This window comes from Strongylocentrotus purpuratus, unplaced genomic scaffold (assembly GCF_000002235.5).
Source record: "Strongylocentrotus purpuratus isolate Spur 01 unplaced genomic scaffold, Spur_5.0 spur5_scaffold_6, whole genome shotgun sequence".
Taxonomy (NCBI): Eukaryota; Metazoa; Echinodermata; class Echinoidea; order Camarodonta; family Strongylocentrotidae; genus Strongylocentrotus; species Strongylocentrotus purpuratus.
In genome coordinates, this window is record NW_022145612.1 from 23923692 (window position 1) to 23948651 (window position 24960).

A 24960-nucleotide genomic window follows, 5' to 3' on the forward strand; every position below is an offset into this window, starting at 1 on the left:
ATACATCCAGAACCCTGAATGGCTGGCCCCACGCTAGGTGTACCCTGTCCCTATGATAGGACACATATGTTCTTGGTGAGATTTGTTATCTCTAAAATGATTGTATTACAAAAAAAACATAGACACATCGGTTTTTTGGTTAATGTAATCGCGATAGCGAACTAGGAATACCAATATAGGGTTAAAGTGTGAATTATTATGGCAACCTACAATGCATTTTTGATTTTTTAGTATTCCTAGAGAGTAGAGATAATGTTTGACTACAATGTATTTGATTAAATTTGGTTATTCTCGATCGACTCTATATTATCATCAATTATCCCCCAATCCATAGAGCTCCTGTCTTTCCGTCTAAAATTGGGATATAATTGGATCACCCATCTTGGCCGCATACAACTAACCAAGAACAATTTTAGCTGTCGAAGATAATTTTACCCCTGTGGTTTTGACATCATAAAATTGACAGCTCGAAAAGCTAATTATCTATATTGCTTCTATGCACACATTGATTATTGTTGCCGTAGCCTGGGTTAGATGGTGAAAACAAAACAGAAAATGGAGACGATTTCTTGGTTATGGAAGGCACATGAAGAGCTGCGTGGAGTGGGCGTGGCGGACGTGGAACATACAGCAAATGAACTGAAATTGACTGTCTGCCTCTACTTCTAAAATGTGCGCTGAATTTGCTTGCTTTTCTGCTCACCGCCGCGCGTTCGCCCGCAACACGCGTCCGGTGCTATCGCTGAAGTGATAGCAGTCGATACGTACGGTTCATCTGCTAGCTGCTTGAGTGTTGTGAGATGATATGCCATCATCGAAGACATTACATTTTCGTGTTTTTGCAAGTTCGGGTTGGCCTGAATTTTTGTTAAGAAGGGGGAAATATCTTAATTAGTATCAACCTCGAGGAGAAATTATCTTTGGATTATTTTGTTACACATCCGACCATAGCTGGAAGAGCGCTGGGAAGAGCGCTATCTATAGCAGACGGAATCGCGGAATCTGTCCCGCTAACCTGTCCGGAGAAGCAGTCAGTCCTCCCAGCAATACCCCCCGGATCATTTCATTTAATCTGACGTCCATCTAGGAAAATAAATCATGGATAATGCAAGCAGTGATTGGTGATGCCAAAACGAATGTTGTGACTCTGGAATAACATCAACCGTTGCTGGTCTAAACAGAAGGTCATCATGTATCCCATTTGCAGGATTAAGAGAATGGTAAGTTTAACCATGTTTACAGGCAATAATAAAATGCATACATAATTATAGATGCGACAAAGAAGGAATTTATTTATCATTATCAGAAAATGCCTCGGTGACACAAACTTTCATTTAAAAAGTGTTAAGAATTGCAAATGAAACATTCGGTAATAATTATTATTGTGGTAGGGCTGTAGTATAACAAGTACATTTTCCTTGGTTTCTTGCACCACACCCCTGGTTCGGGAGGAATAAATTACATTTTAAGAGTGACTTCTTTTCGGTTTGTTGACGTTGATTTTGATGGCAATCATTTTCTAGCTTTGTCTCTTACCATTAATCAAAGCTTACCGACAAAAAACAAAAGCATTGCCCTGGACCTCTGGAAATGTATTATTAATCGTTATATCTCACTGTTGATCATTGTTGGGACTACCATGAGTAATAGCAAAAAGGGGGCGTTTCCAGCGTCAAAACTAATGGGGGCGGAATCCCTTCAAGGGGGACTGGCGTATCTGGACAGCCCCTCATGGCGTTGACTCTTCTCATTTAGTTTTGGTTTCATTTTCTGGGTCTTCAAGAAGAGGGCGGGGTATACCCCCAGCTCAATCCTATCCTGGAAACGCCACTAGCCTACATGTTTTTCTTTTCTTTCAATTTCGACTTGGACGATTAAACACAGCAGGCATGATCATTCCATGTGCAAAACAAGTTTAGCATGCGTAGCTACCTGGGATAGGTAATAAGAATGGATAATACAATAGCTTGAGTGGGTGGATGTAAAACTCGATCAAGGTCGGAAATTGGTGGTTTTACCGACAAGAAATCATGAAATGGAACAACGAGTTCACACTACATTAACGCTCCTGTCTGAAGCCGATAATGGATGTTTGAAACACGAATGAAAATGTAGTTGTATAGTAATTTTTTATATTTTTTAAAGTCACTAGCACGAATATACATGTAAAGGACGGTGTAATCTAAAGCACATTTGTACTGCTGTTCGAATTGAAATCGAATCATGACCGTATAAAAATGATTTCTAGAATTATTCTGATGAGCAATTCGTCAAAATAATGTATGTTATTCACCCATTTTCATTAATAAGTTGGTTTGACTATATTTTTATTTGTCATTTCTTTTGGCACAATCTCACTTTCAACAAAGCTCCTCTTTGTGCATAGTTATTGAGCTCTTTTAATAAACTCTATCTACAAGACGATGGGTTTATAATACGAAAAATGACTTTTACTAAACCATGACTTATCCTGATCCTCACCTTGTCCTCGATCATACAAAGTTTACTACAAAGAAAGGAATATCTTTTGCCATATCCTTGATGTAAATAGGCAAAAACACCCTCTGCATACGTTTCCGTAATCTCTTGAAAGTGGAATTTTGTATCAATATCATATCATAGCCACAAGCAAAACGTATATAACTGTATTCAACCGAGGATCGAGCTTAGAGCTCCGTGATTCAACATCCAATCCTTCTGATCCTCAAAGCATTCTAAAGTTTAATCTATCTGACAGCTTAATAACACGTTCTAGACTAGACTGCACGTTTTGTTCAGAACGATGCCGGAGGGCTAGGAAACAGAAAAATAATATAGAAAAAATATGATGGAACGTGTAACAAGATCACGAACTGTACGTGTATGTATGTGTCACCCGTACAAAATCCCACGTTGCGCTTGGCAGTGATCATTAATGATAATGATAAATTGTATACTATTATAGAAAAGAATGTCATGTTATCAAATGAATATAGGGAGGGGGATAGCGGGTTGTATTTGGGAGAAGGAAGAGGAGCGACGAGGGGGAAGAGGCCGGAAGAAGAAAATGAAAGTGAGATGGGAGAAAGAGGTTACAAATGGGGAGAGAAGGTGTATGGATTTAGAGGAGGAGAAGAGGGATGATAACGAAGAAGAAGAAGAGAAAAGGAATGAGGAAAAGCAGGTTGAAAGATGAGGCAGCTCAGCCGAGTAATCCATGAGGGATATGTGTTTAGACAAACTGCGCCACATCAGATACTATTTCCCATCTCAATCCCAGTCGACATGTTATTCGAGATATTAATATCTCCCAGATGTTTTGGTCAGTCACGGTCATAATAGAAACGTTGGATAAAGTCCAAAGAACAATATACCACCCGACTGAGATGCGATCCCGCTTAGAAACGGGTATTCAATCTAATAATTGTGCGCTGCCCTAGTTTAACAGGGTCTCGATACCAGATTGAAAATCCAGGTTTATTTACGATTGCCTCGTTTGGTACCTTGGATTAAGGGCTTGTAACGGCTTCATATAACAGTGGGATCTTCATCTAAAAATACCAAAAATATCATGAACAAGAATTGAAAAAAGAAAACATCTTAATGATGCATAATTCATAACATAGTCGAGTGCTTAGGGCAAGAAAAAAAAGACCCATAACTATAATTCGAAAGGATGAAGAGAGGAGAGGGGTGAAGATGACATAACCTGGTTATTGCAAATGCGGTAGGCCTACGCCCAACCCCCTACCGAATTTACGCCTCGCCACTGAATATACCAATATTATCACTAATCCTGCAAGATGTAAACACCATCGTAAAGCTTTACTTGATAGTTGTTCTATATCAGGTAGCTCACGTCTTTCCAATTACCCCTAGAGCTGGGTGCAGGTCAAGTGTATACCGTCTAACGTTTCAGAAACAATTCTCTTCCTGTCTGCGCATGACCCCTACTAAGTGTAACTCGAAATATCTTGACATGTTTAGTGATTATGTGATGGAGCAAGTGTTAGGAGAGGGTAGAGTTATTGTACCGCCATCAGAGCCCTCATGAGACCAGGAAGGGAGATGAAGTGGGGGGGGGGGGGGGGTTGGGGGGGGGTTGGGGGGGGCTGGGGGGAGGGCGAGGGGTGTTACAAAATAACACTCCGTTTTCTCCTTGTTTGAACTCTTGCAACATTTTAGAACATCGAGTGGGTACTGAAGTAATTTATCGAAGTCCCTCTTAAAAGTTTAGAAGAGATCTTCAAATTATTTAAAGTCGATTTCCCCGTCATCTTAGTTTATACCTTAAACGCAATTTCAAACGTCATAACTTTCAATTTTGTACTATGTTTAGTTAAAAGCTACCATCAAGAACATAGAAATGCTTGTATTCAGTACTGTTGTAAAGAACATCAAGCTACATAATTAAACATCAGACCATTATTTCCCCGTAGATTGGGTCAATCATTCCTTACACGGTCATTCTCTTTTATAAATAAATGACAAATCCTTTGCACTTTCCATCCTTTTACATTTTATGAGCAATTCCATCGTTGGCATGTTTTGAAATATTGATATTAGACAGGATTTGGTTTCGTCAAGGGAGAAGTACGTGATGTGTTAAAGATGAAAACTCCCTAGAAACTAGATCAACATTCCTTAGTGATAGAACAAACAACACCACCTCTGTGGAGAGCTGCTCTTAGTAGTGTCTTACAAATTGATGACCTAAAACGGGAATGACAGATAAAACAATAAAACAATGATTAAATGATGATGCGCCATCTCTTTTAGGTTTCCACTTTCCTTTTAAATGTAATCGTTCGTCTTCCTAGCTTATTCTTTGTAAGAACATTTCTCCCTCTACACGCTTGTAAATAGCTGAATGAGGTGGCAGATGCCCAATGCCCCCCCCCCTTCGGTGCTGTTAGAGCCCCTTCCAGTCTTTACTGAAATAACATTGGCTCTGAAAATTATGTATTTCTAAGATTATATTACTACAACAAAAATCAATCGAAATAAATTTCAGGAAAATAACTCATTTTCTCCCGAGATTAAATAAATCGTGTTTCCTCTACGTTTCCAATTAAGACACCTGGAGGGGCGCTTTGACACTATACATGTATTCTGAAAATAAGCACGAAGAGGAAACTGTTCTTCGAGTAGAGAAAGCACGAAGTTGGGGGCGAGCGTGCAGAAATAGCTTCAATCCGGTTGCCCATTCTGTTTAAAAGGGATAGTTGCAGAGGGCGCTAGAGAGATAATGAAAAACTGAGTGTCAAATTTGAAAGTACATACAGTTCAAATGACAAAATTCTCTTTGTTTGATCAAAAATCGGTTCAGAGACGGCTGAAATATCCATAAATATAAGGATTTGTAACATTTGTGGAGCCCCATGCACATGACTTTGTATTCGATAATTTAAACCAGCCGTTGAAATGTAGCGCCTTATACGTTTTTATTGCAGCCAATGCCGATGTTGGCTTTTTGTTGGCTTTTTCGTGTTGGTTATAATACGCGCGACCAGCCGGTCCGTGTATTGTTGTTATTAATTGATTAATTAATTAACGGTCACCGCATGTATATATGCACACCTCTTTCTGTCTGTTTGCTTCACCAATCTGTTCTTATCACTACACCATTAAAGATATCCGGTAACTTTGTCTTAGATCCTTTAAACAAATCCTTGATGTAGCTCATGCTGTAATGATAATTATAAACCTTTAGGTCAGTCAGGAACCCCATGACTTTTACAAGCCGATCGCCTGTCTGATTATCAAGACATTTATGATTGAAAATCGAAATCAAATTTTGCGTTTGCCAAACAGTCTATTGGGGAAAACGAGTATGGTAAAACCAGTCACTCAAAGGTTTTTACCTTTTTGAGGCACTTCTTAATCATTTTGAAGCGCAATTTTTTTTAGGGCTTCAATATAACACCATATCACAGACACTGATAACACGTACGGCTGTGCATCTCAGATTTAACATTGTTAAACGGTCCCAGAGCTGAATTTGGAATGATCATATTGGCTAATATTTCACATATTTTGGGGGTCTAAAATTACCTCCATAGCAATTGAAGGTCATAAAAGGTCACTAGAAATGTCATAAATAAGAATAAGAGCAATAACCATGCACTTTGAAGGCATTTGCGGTCTGAAACGAGAATTCAACTATCCCTTTAAAGTCGTGCCTTTATTGAGGGTAGAACAAATTCTCTACACATTATGGAACTGCGCTTGATGATAATCATTATATTTTTCTGTACGAAACGGTATTTGCTTTATTTGGATCAATATTCACGTGTCCATGAAAAATAAACTGTCTAGTCCTCAGAAACGGTGACAAACAAAATGAAATCGCCCAATTTTAGAACTATTATGTTAATCATATTCCTTCACTTTAAGTCATAAACGAAAACATAATATATCAGTGCCCTTCATGATCATCTTCTCATATTTTCAGCTTAAAGTCAACGTTTTCAGTCCATTAAGATTTGATTTATGTCGTCCTCGACGTTCCTCGAAGTACTTTACTGAAGCTGTTGCCATAGTTCCATGCGGCTGAATATAGACACGACTATTTACCCACCTGACCTTCCCCGTGGCTTTCAAACTCTGACAGAAGAAAGAGCGCGATTGTAGTTCCATATCGGAATATTAAAATGATGGAATGCCAGGAAAATGATCGGTACTGAAGCCCTAGGCTAGAGCCTAGGTCAAACATCAGATGTTATGGGATTTTAAGATTTGCACTTCTAAAACGAAAGGCAAGGGGGTAATTGATTCTTTTAAGTACAATATTTAGAATTGATTTCCGACCATCGGTTTCTAGAAGGCTAAAATCAACTTTACTGTTAATATTATCAAAAGTAGAGTCATTTAATCCTGTTTTGTTCTGTAGTTTGTTTGGTGAGTCACTTATATTAATATTTAGTATATTGACATGACTTTTTTTTGTAGTAATGTTCAATAAAACTACATACCAAAGATGCTTCTGGTTTCATCTGAGAAAAATATTGGCCTGTAGGCTGTACAAGGCCGCAGTCCTCTCCTTATGATTCTCATTTTGTTGATGGGTTGGGTGGTGTGATAATTGAATATTTTGTTCTCTTTTCGGTGTACTAAGCAACGCTAATGGACAGTTTACTAATGGCCTGTAGTCCCGAGCACTGTAGTATCTGTTACCTAGTTTCGTTAACAGAATTTACACGATTATATTTCCCGTGCACTTAAGGAAAAAGTATGCTTCAGGCCAGGACGTGACAGCAAATAAATACGCTAGTAAACCAAGGAAGTAATTTGAAGGAACACACCGGCGACAGTGTTTAGGAGGGGTTGTATACTGTACGACACATGTACCGGTCACAATAATGTTCCGTGGTCAATATCTACTTCAGTCTGTGACCAATCCCTATTCCTTCCTCTAAAACTAACCCTAACCCTAGCCTGAAACCCTAATGGCAACCCTAACCTTATTAACCGTATCACTACGTCATGTTTGTCGAAATAAAGCTCGCAACGAATGTCACCGAAGCAGATGAGGTGATCGATGCTTATTATCTGTGCATGGCTGTGTATCAGATACTTGTTGTGTTTTTTTTTGGTGGGGGAGGGTGCAATAACTTTATTTAAAAACAAAAAGAAGTGGACGATTTATCAGCAAATATTTAGTAGCAGGATATTCCGCATTGTCCGTAAGAGGGATATCATTTCTTCCTCTGACCTCCCTATCCAAGGGAAAGGCTCTGACTGCTGACAGAGTCTCAAGGTCTGGAGGATGGACGGATGGACATCTAATCTGAGATATAAGAAAATAGATTTTTGATCGGATGGTCGAGATCAGAATCTCAAAATCTATTATCTAGAGTGTTTTAAGAGTCACAATTTACTCCAAGGTCGGTGTATATCGTCCTATAAAGCTAAAAAAAAAATATTTTGTCATCGATATGGGTTTAATGGATTTTATTCAGCGCATTGTATCCTCTGGAAAAGGCGCTGAATAAATCAAATTGTTATTATCATTTTTATTATTATTGTTATCATTATTGTTATTACAGTATGTGCTATAATACAGACACAGTGAGTGACAGTATTTGTCAAGGATAAATAAGATAACGATCGTTTATATCGGCTTGTCCTGATTAATTATCAGTCATGGTATATCATGAATATTATAATTTGGATCTATCCTCGGGGCAAGATTTCTAGCGTGTAGGGAATGTTTAACATTTCTCTGCCTCTCCCCCTCCCCCCCCCCCACACCCCTTCCCTCTCTCTGTCCTTGTAGTTTTGTGGATAAGCACAGGTTTTGACAGTATAAATGAAATTTAGATCAAATTAGATCTTATATGGGGCTCGTGTCCTGCTGTGGTTAACTCTTCGACCTCAATAGACGAGATCGTACAAAGGTCTCCGAACCTGATGATGATGATAACGAATGTTTAACATTTCTCTCTCCCTCTCTCTCTCTCTCTCTCTCTCCCTCTCTCTCTTTCTCTCTCTCTCTCTCTCTCTCTCTCCATACAGTTTCGTGGATGAACACATTGTTTCAGATTAGATCTAATCGGGATAGCGTTTCTGATGTGGTTGATATTTACTTGGTATTTACAGCAATGATAACAACGGGCAATCAATGCTGCTTACTTATGAAATCATGTCACAATTACACCCCTGACTATAATGCTAATTTCAACAAACTGATGATGTATGCAGAGGATATAGATTTTTTTTCCCCCCACAGATAGTATATTAAATCCTACAGCATCAGGAATTTATCATAGTACATTCATTTACTAAATTGAAATCTTTTTGTCGAGGACTCTTCGACCTCATCAGACGAGATGGTACAACGATCCCCGAACCTGACGACAATGGTGTTAATAATAACGAAGGTTTAACGTTTCTCTCTCCCTCTCTCTCTCTCTCTCTCTCTCTCTTTCTCTCTCTCTCTCTCTCTCTCTCCGTACAGTTTCGTGGTTGGACACGGTTTTTCAGATTAGGTCTTATCGGGATCGTCTTCCTGCTCTGGTTAACTCTTCGACCTCATCAGACGAGATCATACAAAGGTCTCGATGTCTGGCTCGACCAACAACAAGCCAAGAAAATTTTAGGTAGGTTATTTTAAAAGTGAAATGGGAAGCAATGAAATACTGCATATTAGAGGCAATGCAGATGAAACTGGTAATTTGCTGGAAATCCTATGCAATCTTAGCAATTGGCGGACCTTAAATGTGCCCCATGCAGGCAGTGACTGTAGATCCTCCAGAAAAGGCAAAATGGATGGCAAGGCGACCCGCACCGGGTCGTAACTATCGTAACTGTATTGTAACTGTTATCATTTCATTGTGTGAATTAAGCTATAGATGTTTTAGGACTTTGATTAAACAATATGAATGTCAAATTTCAGTTATAATGACTCAAAACCAATTTTAAAAAAATAACTTTCGGCCAAAACAGTCGATAACAATCAGCCTTTATGCATACCTGTCATAAATGCGATTGAATTTTATACCGTAGATAGAAGACAAAACTATGAAAAAAGTGAACATAAGAAATTACTTATAATCAAACTTATAATCATATATTATAATCAAATTATAGGAATAAATAAATGAAGATTGATTCTCCGGCCGCAATGAGCATGAGCAAGGTTGTCGAGATAGATGTAAATCATTAAATTGCTACTTTAAATCCAAAAATATAAAAATGACAAAAGCAAACAAGGAATGAAAGGGATCAATGTCAAAACAGAAGTTCAAGTTCAGAACATGGAAGACAAATTAAGATGTAGCAGGCACAGGAAGAATGTCACGCTCTCATTCATGTCAGGTACAAGGCCTAGTAACTCAGTCGATTGGTCTATCTCCTAGACAACCAAATAAACAAGACATCGAAACACAAATCAAATCAAAGATGCATCGACTTTCATTTCTGCTTCATACTGCATCACAGTCGTTGTATAAACAGGGTGATAGATCGTTTAGGTGCTGCACAAATTCAACAATAAACAGAGAACATTGCTAACCAATAAATTGTGATTTAAGATACTTTGCGATGACAAGTACTTAAAGCGGTAGATCAGAAATGAAATTTAGATTCGTCTCTGGTCTAAATGTCATTTTAAAGTAGCTTTTTAATATTCTTTTATTGTTGGGTCGTTTTGACAAGGAAAATGTAAACCAAGTCATGAAAATTATCTGGAACCGCTAGGAGACAAGATGGCCGTCCTAACAAAATTGTCCACTTCTTTATTTTGCTCTTCTGCTATATCCATTTCCTTAACATTCGTTTGTCATATGAGTTATCTTTTATTTCAGATTTTCAACATTCAGTGTAATATTTTGTTTAGACTACAATCATCAGAAATGAGAAGAGCTTTATTGAAATAAGACGTACTCGATAAAATATGCTTATTTATCTAACATGTTTAAAAAAATTATAAAAAAACATAAACTGAAATATTACAAGGATGTTTTGAAACATTTGAAACTGATGTTAGATTACGATTCTTTCTTTTTATCTTTCTCTTTACTTTAATTCTTCTTTTCAGGCGTGAATGTTCCTCACTATTTCATACAAAACGACAATCCTTCAGCGCCTTCAGCTAACGCACAGACAAGGCATCTTTCTACGAGATCTCGTCTGCAATTATCTCGCACATCACGTTATTTAAACATTTCATTTTCGGCTCCTGCAGGTGTAAGTAAAATTATTGATATATATCTTGAACAAAATCGAAAGCTATTTCTAACCATAGCATCCAAATGATATCTGATAAACGGCAATATTCACAGATAAGTGATTGTTTCGAGGGACAGATGGTATCGATAATTTACATGTGGGGGAAGTATTGGTTTATGGAACCACATTGCCCATAATAGGCCTTTGGCTATAGTATACTATGGGACATGAAGTCTTTGATCTTTGATTCTTGACATTCATTAAACATGGGTCAAACCATTTGAAGTCCTATTGTCCAGAAAGACGTAAGTAAAGTGGGGATTAAATGCTGTATTCAAAGTCAAACTCATAGCACTTGGGTTTGAACCCTCGACCTAGTTGCTATAAACCACTGTTGTAACCACGAAGCCATTACTCTTCTTGATTGATATTGGTCCAAGGCTTACATCCTGAATAGAGGCTTTACATCATCGTCTTGAAGTGGCATTTGTTTGTGTCTCGAGGTGTTTGGTCTGCCTTGACATTCAGGGGGTTCACAAGGTCAGGGAAAAGTCTGGAGAAAGAAAAAAACTCGGAAGTAAATCAGATGGATGAAAGAAAAACAGTGAAAGGGTTGTAATTTCATCCATTCTACCCAGATTCTGAGCTTCATAAAATAACCCGAGGCTGTGGTATCTCGTACAGTGAGAGCTGTGGAAGCCGATGATGCAAGTTTTCAACAACGCTTAAGTGGAGAACTGTTGAAATCTAGTCGAGTTTAAAGTCCCACTGTACTGCTTATCAAAGAGATTCGATCATACACATGCGCCCTCTATATAGCAAGCAATGCCTTATCGGTACCTGTTGGTCCCCATGATCCCCCTTTTTTAAATGTTAATTGAGAGCTGATTTGATGAGATAACCACATGTCAGTGAACTTGCAGGGAGGTCTAATCCCCCTGGCCAAACTAGTACAGACTGGATTTAAAGAGCAGTAATGTTGTGCCGTTTTTATTAAATAGTGAGACTAGAATTAAAGTTGCAACAAATAGTTGAATTTAGTCGAGTTTAAAGAGCAATAATGTCGTGCCATTTTTATTAAAATAGTGAGACTATAATCATATTTGCAACAAAATAGTTCAAAATCTATTACATAGATAAAATCTGCTACCTGATTTGTTCATCATGGCTTGTAGTGTTTCATTCATAATATTGAGAATATATTACATTATTAGTTTTTAATATGTCACATAACCTCACCTACAAGATCAGAGCCAATGTCGCTTCTATTACTCAGCATGGCAGGGTTTAGATCTATACTCTGTCATCTACGGGTCACATCTTCCGTAGATCAACCAAAATCGCCATTTTTCCCAAGTTGATCGGATCAGCCACAATTATCAGATATTTGACTGATGATTGGAGTATATTTCAGCATTTTCTTCCTCCACAATAGCCTTCAACCAATGTCTCAATTTTCTCGATGTCTTTTCCTTCCAATTGTAAAATCACTCAAGTCAAATAAAAGCTGTGAAATAGTGAGGGAAAAAAGTGAAATAGCTGATGCTTCAAATGGTATGATCCCTATAATAATTAAACGTATCACAATAAGATAAGGTACGTGGATAAGACGCATTGAACACCTTCTTTTATTCAAAATTCAGTTATATCTCAAGTTTCTTAAACCATCTGTCTTCATTATAACAAGCTATATCATCGTATTGGCAAATAAGAAAGGTTAAGGACTGATGATATACCTTACGAAAAATTATTATAATCTACAGTGACACACAAAAACCAAACTTATAACAGAAAAGCAGCAAAACGTGATCACATAGGAATTACCGTTACTGAAATCAAATGACTCTCCACAAACTGAACTGCTTGACATGGATGTGTGGTCGATGGGCCATTAATATGCTGTCATCGGAAGGACCTACCATCGCTCATCAAGTTCACACAGCTCCGTCTGATGATCGAAATGTCACAGCCTCTTCCTCATATCATTTAAGTCGCTCGCACTTGTTCTCACCCTGCTTCTGAGGCAAACCAACCTGCTCGTGTCCCCCTTAAGCCACCCTTCCCGATTATAGACCACCCTTTTCCATTATTATGATTTATATAGATAGCGTACCATAGCGGTATCAACCAGAATGGACTCAAGTTGAATGAAGAGAAAACAGAAAAATTCCATTTTGATAGTCGTTTTCGTTCTCACATTCTTCTCGCACCAATGTATCCTGATGAAAGTGTTATTAATCCAGATTAATTTGCTCGGAATCAAGGAATGTATTATTAGTAGTATATTTCATTGTTATATTTTTGTAAATCATTTTCAACTTGGGGAAGTTGGCAAGCTGCCTTAGTATGAGAAAATTATATTTCTCAACCGAACACTGGTGAAGCGCTATCTTGAAGCTCCCGAAGTTGACGTTCTCGTTGCTTCCTCATTACAAGTCATCTTCCGTCTCGATTAACATGATTAATGTTCATTATGACCTTATCCTATTTCCTGTTCCACTTATTGCCATGAATATATTCCCACCCGTCTACGGTCATGACGATATCTCTTTCTACCATTATAGGAAAGGTTTCTTGATTCAAACCTCCTTTTCCCACCTGGTGAAAGCCAGAAGCTCCCATCTATCATCAGGTTCAAGATCCATCAGGTAGTGAGCAGGGTCTACCCACAGACCACCCCCTTCATTAGGAGTGTGAAACCCCGTGACCTGATGCTTAATTCTCCGTCAAATCCTCTGTCAAGGATAAATTTGAAGAAGACAGGTAGAGGTGTGAACGAAATATGACGAAAAATATGCCTTCGACGGCTTGCTCTCTCGGATAGGCTCAGTTCAACACCATGCTAGCAAACTGTGTCAGGTTTTGTGAACCATATTGAACGTGTCTGTTCAAACAGTATTCAGAAATATAGATGGATTATGATGATGGAAAAAGAAGCAAGGCCCGCTTCTTAAAAGGCGTCATTGTGCTGACGTAGGACTGCGTTAGTGATTAACGTGGTCTTTAACGCGCCATACGAGAGTCGCGTCGTACACAAAGTGAATGGACAGTGCAAGTATTGCGTCACCGGCTTAATAGGCGCAAGTAATTACGCAAACGAAATAACGCTTCGTGTGCATCGTGCGTCAGTACGGATAAGTTTCCGATGCGCCAATACAAAAGCAGGGTCTGATTTTAAATGTTTAACTATATCAGGCACTTACCACGAAATCAATAACCTCGAGTATGGCGATGTAATGCATCTTACAATTTTCCGAGTTCTTTTTAACTTGCGACTTGATGAACAGAAATGGGAAACTTGCCATAAACATGAATGTAGTCTAAGAACATGCAGTCAACACTTGGAATAATTAGCCCTGACCTACTTTCTTAACAATTCTCGGGTCGACGTCCGGAGAATGAGGTCATTCTACTCTAGCTGGTCATACTTTTTTTTCAGAAGATCCGGGCGCCATATTCTGCTGAAGTGCTATAATCAGAGTAAAGAGAAACTAAAAGACATTAGACATCTTGAAGTGACGCAATCCATGTAACTTATAGTCCTCTTGTATTGTATCATCAAAATAATAAACGTGAAACATTGAATCCATGGACTAGATGAATAAGAGGGGCGTTATGAATTTCGATTTGAAAGGTTTTGTTTTCATATTGTTTTGTTATGTAATTAAGTCAAAACAATCAGTTTGCAAGAATTTTAGGTCATCCTACACAATGTCATATTGGGTCAAAGCCAGCCTTTCTCGCCCGCAGCAGACAACAGTATAAGTCCTCAACACGAAGACATTTATTGTTTCTTATTATTGCAAATCATTACAACCTAATTCTGAATAAACAGTACAAAATAGTAATATTTAATAAGGAAGTATTAATTGTTGATAATTAGTTTCAGTGATCAGGTAGATTTTTGAAAATGTAAAAATAAAGTCTGACTTTTGGAACGTTCATGGCTTCATGCAGGCCTTGAATGTCATATTCGGTTCTGGAGCATAACGAGAAACGAACAAGAGCCATCCTACATTGGGCCCTTGCAACAGCTGATGAAAGGTCACCATATCATATGATTCATATAATGAAACCACATGAGCAACATTTATGATATCATTATCACAGCATGACAGTCATACCATGCTTGTATACGCGTTTGTTCCTGCTTTTTACAAAACAAAATAAAGAATGGGGTTAATTTCATTTCAATGTGCGGTTCACTTTTTTTATATTGAAAATGTTCATTAATTTGAATGCTACTATTTTCTTGCTAACAGATGATTTAATCACACCATGAAGATCACCGACAAATCATCGTTTATCTTGGTATGAAATAGGTCGGTTATCAGCTTACAATAACTTATTAATGACATGAGCAATTTCTTTCAAACTATCTAAAAGTTGGGTGAAAACAAAAGGAAATTCATATTTTCTGGTAACGAGGCAATTTATGACATATGACTCCACAGGGAGCCGCAAAATTGCAATCATTTGAGCTAAGGTCAGATGAAAAGGTTAAATGCATTACTGAGACAATCCTTGATGTATTGTCTAAAGATTCGTCGGATATAAAAACATACCACCTTGACTATGATATCCATTATATTTTAGTCCGTCTGGAGCAGTAAGGAGGGCGGGGAGGGGGTTGTCAGTTAGTCCCACTTTTTATGTCATGTCTCCTGTGCCCATGATTTCAATTCGGGAAGTCTAGAAACATATGGTATCTATATGAATATTACTACATGTATAATATTTTTTCTGTTTTCGAATGGTAACCATGCTGTATTCAAAGGCCAAATTTCTAATTTCTGACGGAGACATACGTCAGCTAATGACGCCTAGTGTACGTCCGTTTCATTCTAATTGCGTTAACTATCTACACTCATCAAGCCTTTGGGTATGATTGGCGTAGGCATAAATACCTAAACGCAGTGTTTGCATCTCTCATATTTCAAACAATTGTGTACGATACGAACTCACATGGCGCGTCAGATGCTGACGCAGCCTTGCGTCAGTAAAATGATTGACGCCTCGTGCACGACCAGCATTAGGAACATGTTGCAATCGCCTGACTAGTACATGCCTTTAATTCTACTGCCTTTTAAATGTTAACTGCAAACATCGAACCGAATCACATCATGTGCCTTCTCTCCCGTAGGTCCACGGTCACATACCTTTTCGCATTGCCGACAATAAATCTAATTTCACCGGGATAATTCTACCTCGAGTTACAGGAGTAAATCAATTTGCACGAACATTACAAACACGTTCAATCTTTGGTGTAAGCTCAATTACTTCGAATCAGAACCAGGGCAATGCACCATCTTGAATGTGAATCAAGAAATCCATTTAATTTCCTTCTTGTGTTCCCTCTTGGGTGACTCATTACTCTACCATTCTTTAAAACATGTAGAAGCAGTTGGAATTCTATAATCAAACCCAGTTTACTTGAAATGTTCCTGTATTGATTGGGTTATTGGGATGGGATGTATAAATAGCCAATTTGGCCAAGTGGGTTTTTATTCCTCTCCCGACCCTTAAACTTTCCAGTTATACTAGTAAAGCTTGTCTGCATCATTCGTTTGGGTTTAGCGTAGCGTGTGTCGCGAGATTAAGGGGGCACCGCCATAAGGGGCGGGGACACCAGAGACCGTTCTTATAGTCAGTGAATGAAATCAGTAGGGTCCATGATGAAATGGTCTCGATGAGGGGAAGGATGTCGGTGGAGTCGTTCAGTCTTCTTTTTATGTTTACTTTTCCTTCTCCCTATTCCCTCTCCGTTTTTCGTTTTCCATTTTTTCCGTCGTTTGGTTCAGGTGCTCGTGTCCCAATATTTCCTGGAGCAACGCGCTTTTTTTAAATTCCCTTTCTTTACACGATATTACCACATATTAGGCATTTAATTTTGCTTTATTGTATGGCGACCAAAATGCAACTTCACGCACAAACCATTGCAATCTCTGACTTGACCGGGCACGGCTAGGGTACTGCACAGTTTATTCATCATCAAATTGATGGTTGTTTTTCTTTTTACATTAATTTTTTGGATCACGAAACATTGTAACTCATCACTGTTTACGTACAGTAACGATGAGGAATTATAGTTATGAATAACAGTAAAAACATGTTATTCATATCATCACGGAATGTACTTTATCAAACACTATGATTTACAATATTGACATTCACATTGTATGACAAGGGTCTACAACATTCGTTTTTTTACTTGCCAATTTCCCCCCGACAAATACACCCACAAACTCGACAATCAAATCTGCTCTAATTGTTTAACCTAAACGTAGAATCGTTGAGGAATGCTTACTATAATGTTGGCGTTGCATGTCGTGCTAACATGGACACACATCTCTTGATGTGACTGATTAGTGAGAGGTTGGAGTGACACAGTAATATTTATGAAGCAAATGTTTGTCCTTTAACCCACTCTCAGTCGAGGGGGTGAATGATGAGAGTAAGGACATATCCCCTTGTTGACTCTCTTGAACAAGCTTTGCATGAATAAATTGGTCTTTAGTCATGATTGTACTTATGTGCAGAGCAGGCGCGGATCCAGGTTTTTTAGGGGAGGGGGGCCCAACTTGTTTTCTTTTTTTTTTCGCTCCCGAAAATTCGCTCAGTAGGGGGAGGGGGGGGGGGTAGTGAGCACATTTTTTTGGGGGGGGGTCCTCCAAAATTTAAAAATTTGCACCCCCACCCTTGAGCGCCAGTGGGGGCCCATCCCCCCCCCCCCAAAAGGTAAAAAATCACGTGTTTTGACACTTTTTTTTCCAGGGGGGCCGGCCTCCTCCCCCTGGATCCGCCACTGGTGCAGAGAGAGAGGGGGGGGGTAAGGGATGGTGGTCTTTTTCTTCTTTCTGAATTAATCTAATGTTGTCATTATATTGAATAAAATTGATAAGTATGTTTGCTAATGGTAACAAAGTATTATAAAATAATCAATCAGGACCGATATTCATAGCACGTATAGGCCCTAAGTGTTGTCTTTTGTGTTGTTTTTCAAGTCTGTATTGTGAAACACTCTTTTACCATTATGAGTGAAGACTTAATCATCGTGAACCTGGGTTCTCTCTTTCTTGGTGAAAGCTCTCAGATGGAAAGTCTTCTTGATAAAAGACGAACAGTGATTGGGTCCTTACCTTCCCTAAGTCTTGTTTGTTAATGTTTCAATGTCAATTTATAATTGCTTCTTTGGAAAGGGGAATCATTTCTTACTGCACACATCTGTAATTTACTTTTTGTTTCAATAATCATTAGTCCATGAAAAATTATCTAAATTAATCTTTCGAAACATCGTCTGTCCGCATTGGATTAGAATTGTAAATGTTTTGACAAGAAAATGGGACGCCTGGTAACGCAGGCGGCGTTATGATCACAGCCTGCGTGTGAACTTGACGCATGGAAACATCTCATTTCCCGCCAAACCGCGTCGTCTGCTGACTGTTTCCTCTCTTACGTATCGAAGATGTCGTCTGACTGGTGAAAGTGTGGGGGTCATGCCATTACAGTCCAAAACGTCTTGAGGATTAGATATAAAACAAATACAGATTTAGTTTAAAGGTACTATGTCCCATTTGCAGGCCAAAAAAATGAAAAGGTTAAATTCCAACGGCATTTGAAAGACAATACTAATTAAGAACTTCCCTAAAAAAGAGGGGGCTTGAAAATGTCTTTAAGTGGGAAAATAACGACTATTAGTTGTCGAATCGACTTAGGAGCTATAGAGCCAGTAAGTAATAGTCTGATTTTCAGACCATTGTACCGAATAATCGTACGTTTTATGATGCACAAAGATTCAATCAGTTTAATTTGGGCCATTACAAGAAGTGGGTTATTGATGTAGACAATGCTCATGTACCCTTTACAGCTCATTTTGTATGTTATTACCAAAGATGGAAAAAAAAGTCAGTCAGTCACTCAATAGTGTCTGACAGTGAAGTCTAGCAAGTTAACGGGTTTCCTTGCATAATTTGAATATTCGGACACTGCTAACGTTTAAATTTCACAGATAGGACATACATGACATATTCATTATACATGCAGAGTTCTACAAAAGGGACATAGTATCTTTAAAGAAAGGGGAAATTCGTTCAGACTTGCGTTATATTGTCATCCGAATGAAGTATTAATCGGTTTTGTTGACTGATGCATTTCCGTTTTGATGGCTACTCAAGATTCAGATACGCCTTGATGATTTCCGAGTTATTCATTTATGGAAATAGACATTCGTAATTCTTATCACAACATCTCTTCCGTTGGAAATCACATGATATCTTCATGTGCGCCCAGTCTGAAGGGGCTGATTCATTTTCTTAATCACGTACATTGATCTCCCTCACTTTTAGATATTGGTCTACATGTAGGCCTACGTATGATACGTGTTAATGTGTTAAAATTACTTTTGACTTTTTAATATTCTTTTATAAATGTTTTTATTGTTATTGTTTACTCTCTGTTTAATATCTCACAGTAATGTTTAATAGATTAAATAATACAGAGAGCCTGACAAATTAACATGACAGATATACATTATAGGCTAATGTTTGGCATTTATCGGCATATACATCATCAATATATCATAAAACAATAATGTTAGTTCCTTATAATTAATCTAATGAAGTCGTGAATCACCAATTGATAACGACTCTCGTGAATATGATATATTCGCTGTAATGGAAATTAGCATTCTTTTAAAACTTTTGTTAACAACATTGCTTTGCTTTATTTTCTTCAATTCTCGTATAGTATCATTACTCGATTGAAGATGTGACTACAAGCAACCCTAAGCTTGTAGGCTACCCTGTCTTCAGTATACCAATCAAGGGCAGAGTACCATCAAGACATACAGGTGAGATCACTAATACATTACATAACGTGCCAAAATCAATCTGATTATGATTTTGTATTATTTAACAGAATTATGATATAAATTAAATTGCGAAATTATGGAACATGCTACAAAAAATTAGACAATGCAATTTAATTGTAGGATGATATGAATGATTATTCTCTTGTTTTGTTTTCTCTCTCGATTAGAGGAGCGCTTAAACTATATTAATAATAATAGTATGGCACACAAAATTGACACATGATGTTTTGTAAAAAAAGTCACGAAGTGTTCGGAGCATGGGGGGGGGGGGGAGGGGTTGAACTGACATTGTGTATCATTATTTCGTTTTCTCTTGGATAATTAGATAAAAATGTAAATGAATAATTTATGATGTTTTGTTTTTCTCGTCCACAACATGGAGAGGCTTAATTTCTCTTTTAAAACATGTTTATGTTTATGTATATTGCAATTGACAAAATATTATTTATCTTTCTGTGATGTGTTGTAAAGTCCCCCCCCCCAAAAAAAAACAAACAAAACAAAACAAAACAAAAACAAAACAAAACAAAACAAAAAAAAACAAAACAAAAACAAAACAAAACAATAATAATAATAATAATAATGATGATAATTTTTTAAATTAAAAAAATTGTACTTTTGTTCTTACTGTACTTTATTTGACACGAACAAAATGTTGATGTGTGTGTTAATGATGCTTTATATAAGTGATCACATAATTTCATCGAAAATTGAAATTTTAAATCATTTTCTTCTCCTTTTGTCAGTATTTAGTGTGGAGTTTCCATGCACGGGAAAAGGAGTAGGCTCAGCTCTTGTCAGTTTTCGTCTTCGATTTCAGACCGAAAACTACGATGGCCAAGACATCAAAGCATCACCACTCAACTTCCAGATAGAAAAAGAATGCGAGAAATGTAAGTTTTGAGAGGTTATCATTGCAAAACATGAGTGTATGTTTCAATGTAGATTTGATAAGATTTTACCGTTTTCATTGCTTCATAATTAGACCCGACTAAAGACTATACCCTCGTAAAGGGGATGTCCACCCTAATATTAACTTGGTTTTAATGAAAGCAGAAAAATAAGAGGGAAATAGGTCATTGAAAGTTTGAGCAAAAACCGATTAATAATTTCCCCAAGGGACGGAATTGTTGTGATCACGTGACAAAGAGTTGTCATTATCAATTATCATCCATGATCGAGGCCTCATCGAACTAAAATGTTATCATTAATCAAGTATAGTTTCCTTAGAAAATGTCATGTTTTCCCAAATTTTCGCATTTCCCCCCATTTCTTGTGTCTGGAAAGATGAGGGTGTGTCTACATCCACAATCGAAGTCTGCCATCCGCCATGTTTAGAGGGGGGCGTGTGCAGTCCAGAAGGGAGATGTGATTGTAAGGAGGGGTACTACGGTCTGCGATGTTCACAACGTATGTATATATACCTTTTACCCCCCCCCCCCCCCATTCTACACTCTACCAGAAATCATCTTACTCTACCCCCTTAATAGTGCCGCTGTTCTCACCCCAATCCCATCTCTCTCTCTTTCTCTCTCTCTGATTCTCTCGCTTATTTTTCTTATTCTTTTTTCCCTTCTCTACCCACTCACTCTTTCCCCATTGTTTTCCCCTCTCTTCCACCTTGAATAGTTCTCACCCCCTCTCGCTCTTGCTCTCTGTTTCCCTAGCTTACTCTCTATCTTTTCTCTCCCCCTCTCTACCAACTCACTCTTTCCCCATCGTTTTCCCCTCTCTTCCACCCCTTTAGTACCTTTCATTAGCAAATTTAAACACTCCAACGTTATTAAATGTGCATTAATCTATTTCATGCTTGCTCCCTTCACTCATCTCCTGATGAATATGAATCTTTACTATCAACAATTTAATTTAAATACATTACACTTATTTCTTGCATCCCGTTTCGTCATGGTTTCGGTTTGACCTTATGTCAGATAAATAAATAATTGCCTCACTGATCTAGATCAATTCATATCTATTTTGATCCATCAAACATTGCAAATCATGAATGTTTAGTTCAGCGAGGACATCCTCGAGATTCAGGCGATTTATGTGATCATTTTATTTTTAAAGATTGTATTCGTCACATGTACAAGGAAGAGGATCATTATTTTAATCAGCAGGATTTAAGCAACATTATTTTGGAAAGGGGAGAAGAGAATAAATTGTGAGTGAATCATTTCGACCACCAATGTCTCATATCTATGGAAAATCATCTAATGTCAACACAATCGCAGTTGAAAATTGAATAATAAATAGATTTAGCCGTCATCATCATTTTCTCAAATTCAATTTCCTGTCTATACAGCTCTTTGTATTCCACATTGCTACAATGGTGGTACCTGCATCAAGCCGGGACTCTGCGCATGCCCAGAAGGATTCAGCGGAAAAATCTGCCATTTAGGTATCCTGCCGATTGACTTTTTTAAATTCAACTGCCCTTTCTTTTAAATAAATGTTAATTTACATTGACATCATTTGAGGCAATATAGGGTCCTGATTAAAGAAAGATAGATTGAGTGTTGTACTAGTAGCCTTAATCAAGAAAACTGAGAGTTTGAGAGTGTTCTATTTCCGTATGGAGTAAAATAAATTCCATGAGAAGCGTTTTGAATATTATTAATAAGTATATGGTTGAAAGAACAATATGGGTATCATGTATTGATCATTAAAGATAATATGTATATTCATTGTGACTCTGCTTAGTAAGTGAGATATCCTTTTAAAAACAAAACATATACTTATGTAGGCCCATTTCCCTCTTATTAATTTCAACCTTTCTCTTTATCGTTTCTAACTTTTAGCATCATGTAGGGATAACTGTTTCAACCACGGTCGTTGCATAGCACCAGGAAAATGCAAGTGTTATCGGAACTGGTTTGGTGATATTTGTCAGTACCGTAAGTAAATGCACATTTCTTTTCATTTTATCAAAACAATGACAAAATAGTAAGCCGATATCTATAATCTACCTAAAAAGTCAAGGGAAAACGGGGGTTATTGTCCCCAAAATACACTTTTATATATTTGTTGGCCCATTTAATATTTTATTGGCGCTTGCATATTTAACAAATGTATTTTTGTTTTATAATGAAGAAGCCAATATATCTGTACAGTAGGTCTCTCCTCCAACTATGGAAACTCTTCATAAAATTACAATCAGCTATCTAATCGAAAGGGTGACGAAAATGTAGTTTATGTGTAAATTAAATTTAACAGCATTATGATGAAAATAACCTACTTTGAAGAAAAAAAATCATATCCTAGACGTTGTTTTATATTTATTTTTTGTTTTTGTTTTAGGGGGGGGGGGCACATAATATGTTTTAACTGAAATGTGAAAGTGTTATTCTTTCGAATACAAAAAGTGTTGAAACTTCTTAACCTTTGCTTTGTTTGGGATTTTCATGTACAGCTGTGTCGAGAGAAAAATCCGAAGGTGCGCAACCGGACAAGGATAAAAGCATGCCGAACATAGACAAGATGAAAGAAGGCATCAACAGTAACTATTCATCGGAATGAAGTACTCTATCTGAAGCCGTCTGAAGAACTTTGTGAAGGGATATCCATATTGTGGATGGAAGGTCTGGATACATGAACTGGGAATTGTGTCAGACGATATAGGCATGGGGATGAAATATTGGCATTATCACGATTTTACTTCTTGGTCGGAACCATGAAGCCTGTGTCACTAATATGATAGGTCGATATTGGCGGTTGCGAGAGTTGCAAGGGAACTAGTACTCAAATTAATTATGTTGATACTAGGAGAGACTTGGTTTGCTTAATTAGTTGACTATAATGAGAATTTGTTTCTCCTATGCCAACTCTGGAACCACAGAAGGGAAACAGTGTCAATAAACATCCGATAAAATTTGATTGATACTTTGACATAAAAGTTTGAAACGGTCATGACTGTGAGTGACTTTCCTTTTAGAAGTAATGCATTCCTCTAACTAGGGCAACATATTTTCCTTTGCTGCAGCTACGGAATACCCAAGGATGGCTGTCAATATCTATAAGACTGAACGATTTTTTTTCGAAGCTCAAGACTGCATCATGTGATACACGTTTGCTCAGTCTAAGGAGTAAGGATCTTAACTCCTTACTCAGATGCTCGACGTTCGTCTAAATATTGAATTGAAGAGCGCCAGCTTTCGATTGTATTTTGAGCACTGTCAGCTGCAACGCCAACAAATATTTTCAAAGCATTGTTCAAATTGTTGTTAGTAATTAGATGCATAAAACCTTCAAAGTGGTTGTTTCTATTTAACTCGAATAATGCACCTTACAGTAAAATGTTGTTCAAAGTTTCCTACATTTTTGTCTATGTTATCTGATTAGAATGCAGAATGAAACATTTATCTACCATGTTAGACACTGTTTTATCATGGCTTCATTTTTTTATATACACAATCTCCATCATCATCAACATTATCATCATTGTCACCAACATTATCATCATCATCATCATTAATGTTGTCATTTTCTGATCATCGTCGTCATCAACGTCATCATCATCTTGCATCATCATCATCAAAGACACGTGATGAGCCAGATGCAGAAACGAAATGGGGTGAAAGAGAAGCGTGTATACAGTTGAAACAGAGACATGCAGAGAGATAGAGGCATATATATATACAGAGAAAGAGAGAGACAGAGAGAGACAGAGAGAGAGAGACAGAGACAGAGAGAGAGAGAGAGAGACAGAGAGAGACAGAGTCAGAGAGAGGCAGAGAGAAAGGGGCACAGTGGAAAACTGCAATTTGGGGATTAGGAAATGTCCACTTCAGACAACAAAGAAAAACGAATAACAATGTATTTTTCTTCAAAAACATGGATCTTAATGATAATTAGAGCATTCTTATTGCGTTTTCCGAAAAGGCGAGAAGACAAAGAATAACAATTATTTCAATTTCACTAATAAACCAATACTCATTTTTTTCAAAATCTCCAATTAAAACAGTGAGCAGTATTTTATATTAATTTTAATTATAATGATATTTTTCTGATACATGTAGTTTGTTTGAAACTCGCTCTTTCTTGATATCATTTTTGAAGTGAAATATCTGTATGCGAATGAACAATTTTAGTGAGAAAAAAGGGAACGCATATAATCATTAAGTAACCAAAATACAAAACGTGAACTCAAAATCAAATGATTTTTATGAAATATAAAAAAAAATTGCAAATGCACTGAAAATTAAAATAAAATGAATCAAAAGAATTTTTAAAAGTTTGGTCACACGTAGTAATAATAATGACAATAGGCACTTAATATCACTTTATTTGACTGCTGAAGTATTGAAGTAGATCTATCGTCCACCCCTTATTCCCAATCATATGCCTCCCCCCCCCCTCCCCCCCCCCAAAAAAAAAAAAATAAATAAATAAATAAATAAAGGAATAAATAGATCAATAGTTATAAAATGATAAATAAAACG

The 24960-nt window shown here is 37.4% G+C and overlaps 1 protein-coding gene across 1 annotated transcript; it reads left to right on the forward strand.

Moving 5' to 3' along the window:
• The first annotated feature begins 759 nt into the window (after positions 1-759).
• LOC100891008 (wnt inhibitory factor 1) lies at positions 760-23706 on the forward strand. The gene is made up of 9 exons (XM_003724538.3): positions 760-1220; positions 8939-9080; positions 10520-10668; positions 19396-19498; positions 20266-20412; positions 20807-20929; positions 21825-21920; positions 22321-22416; positions 22932-23706. Exons 1-9 carry the CDS (start codon positions 1191-1193, stop codon positions 23036-23038), a joined length of 993 nt encoding a protein of 330 aa, XP_003724586.1. The 5' UTR covers positions 760-1190; the 3' UTR covers positions 23039-23706.
• Positions 23707-24960: the final 1254 nt, after the last annotated feature.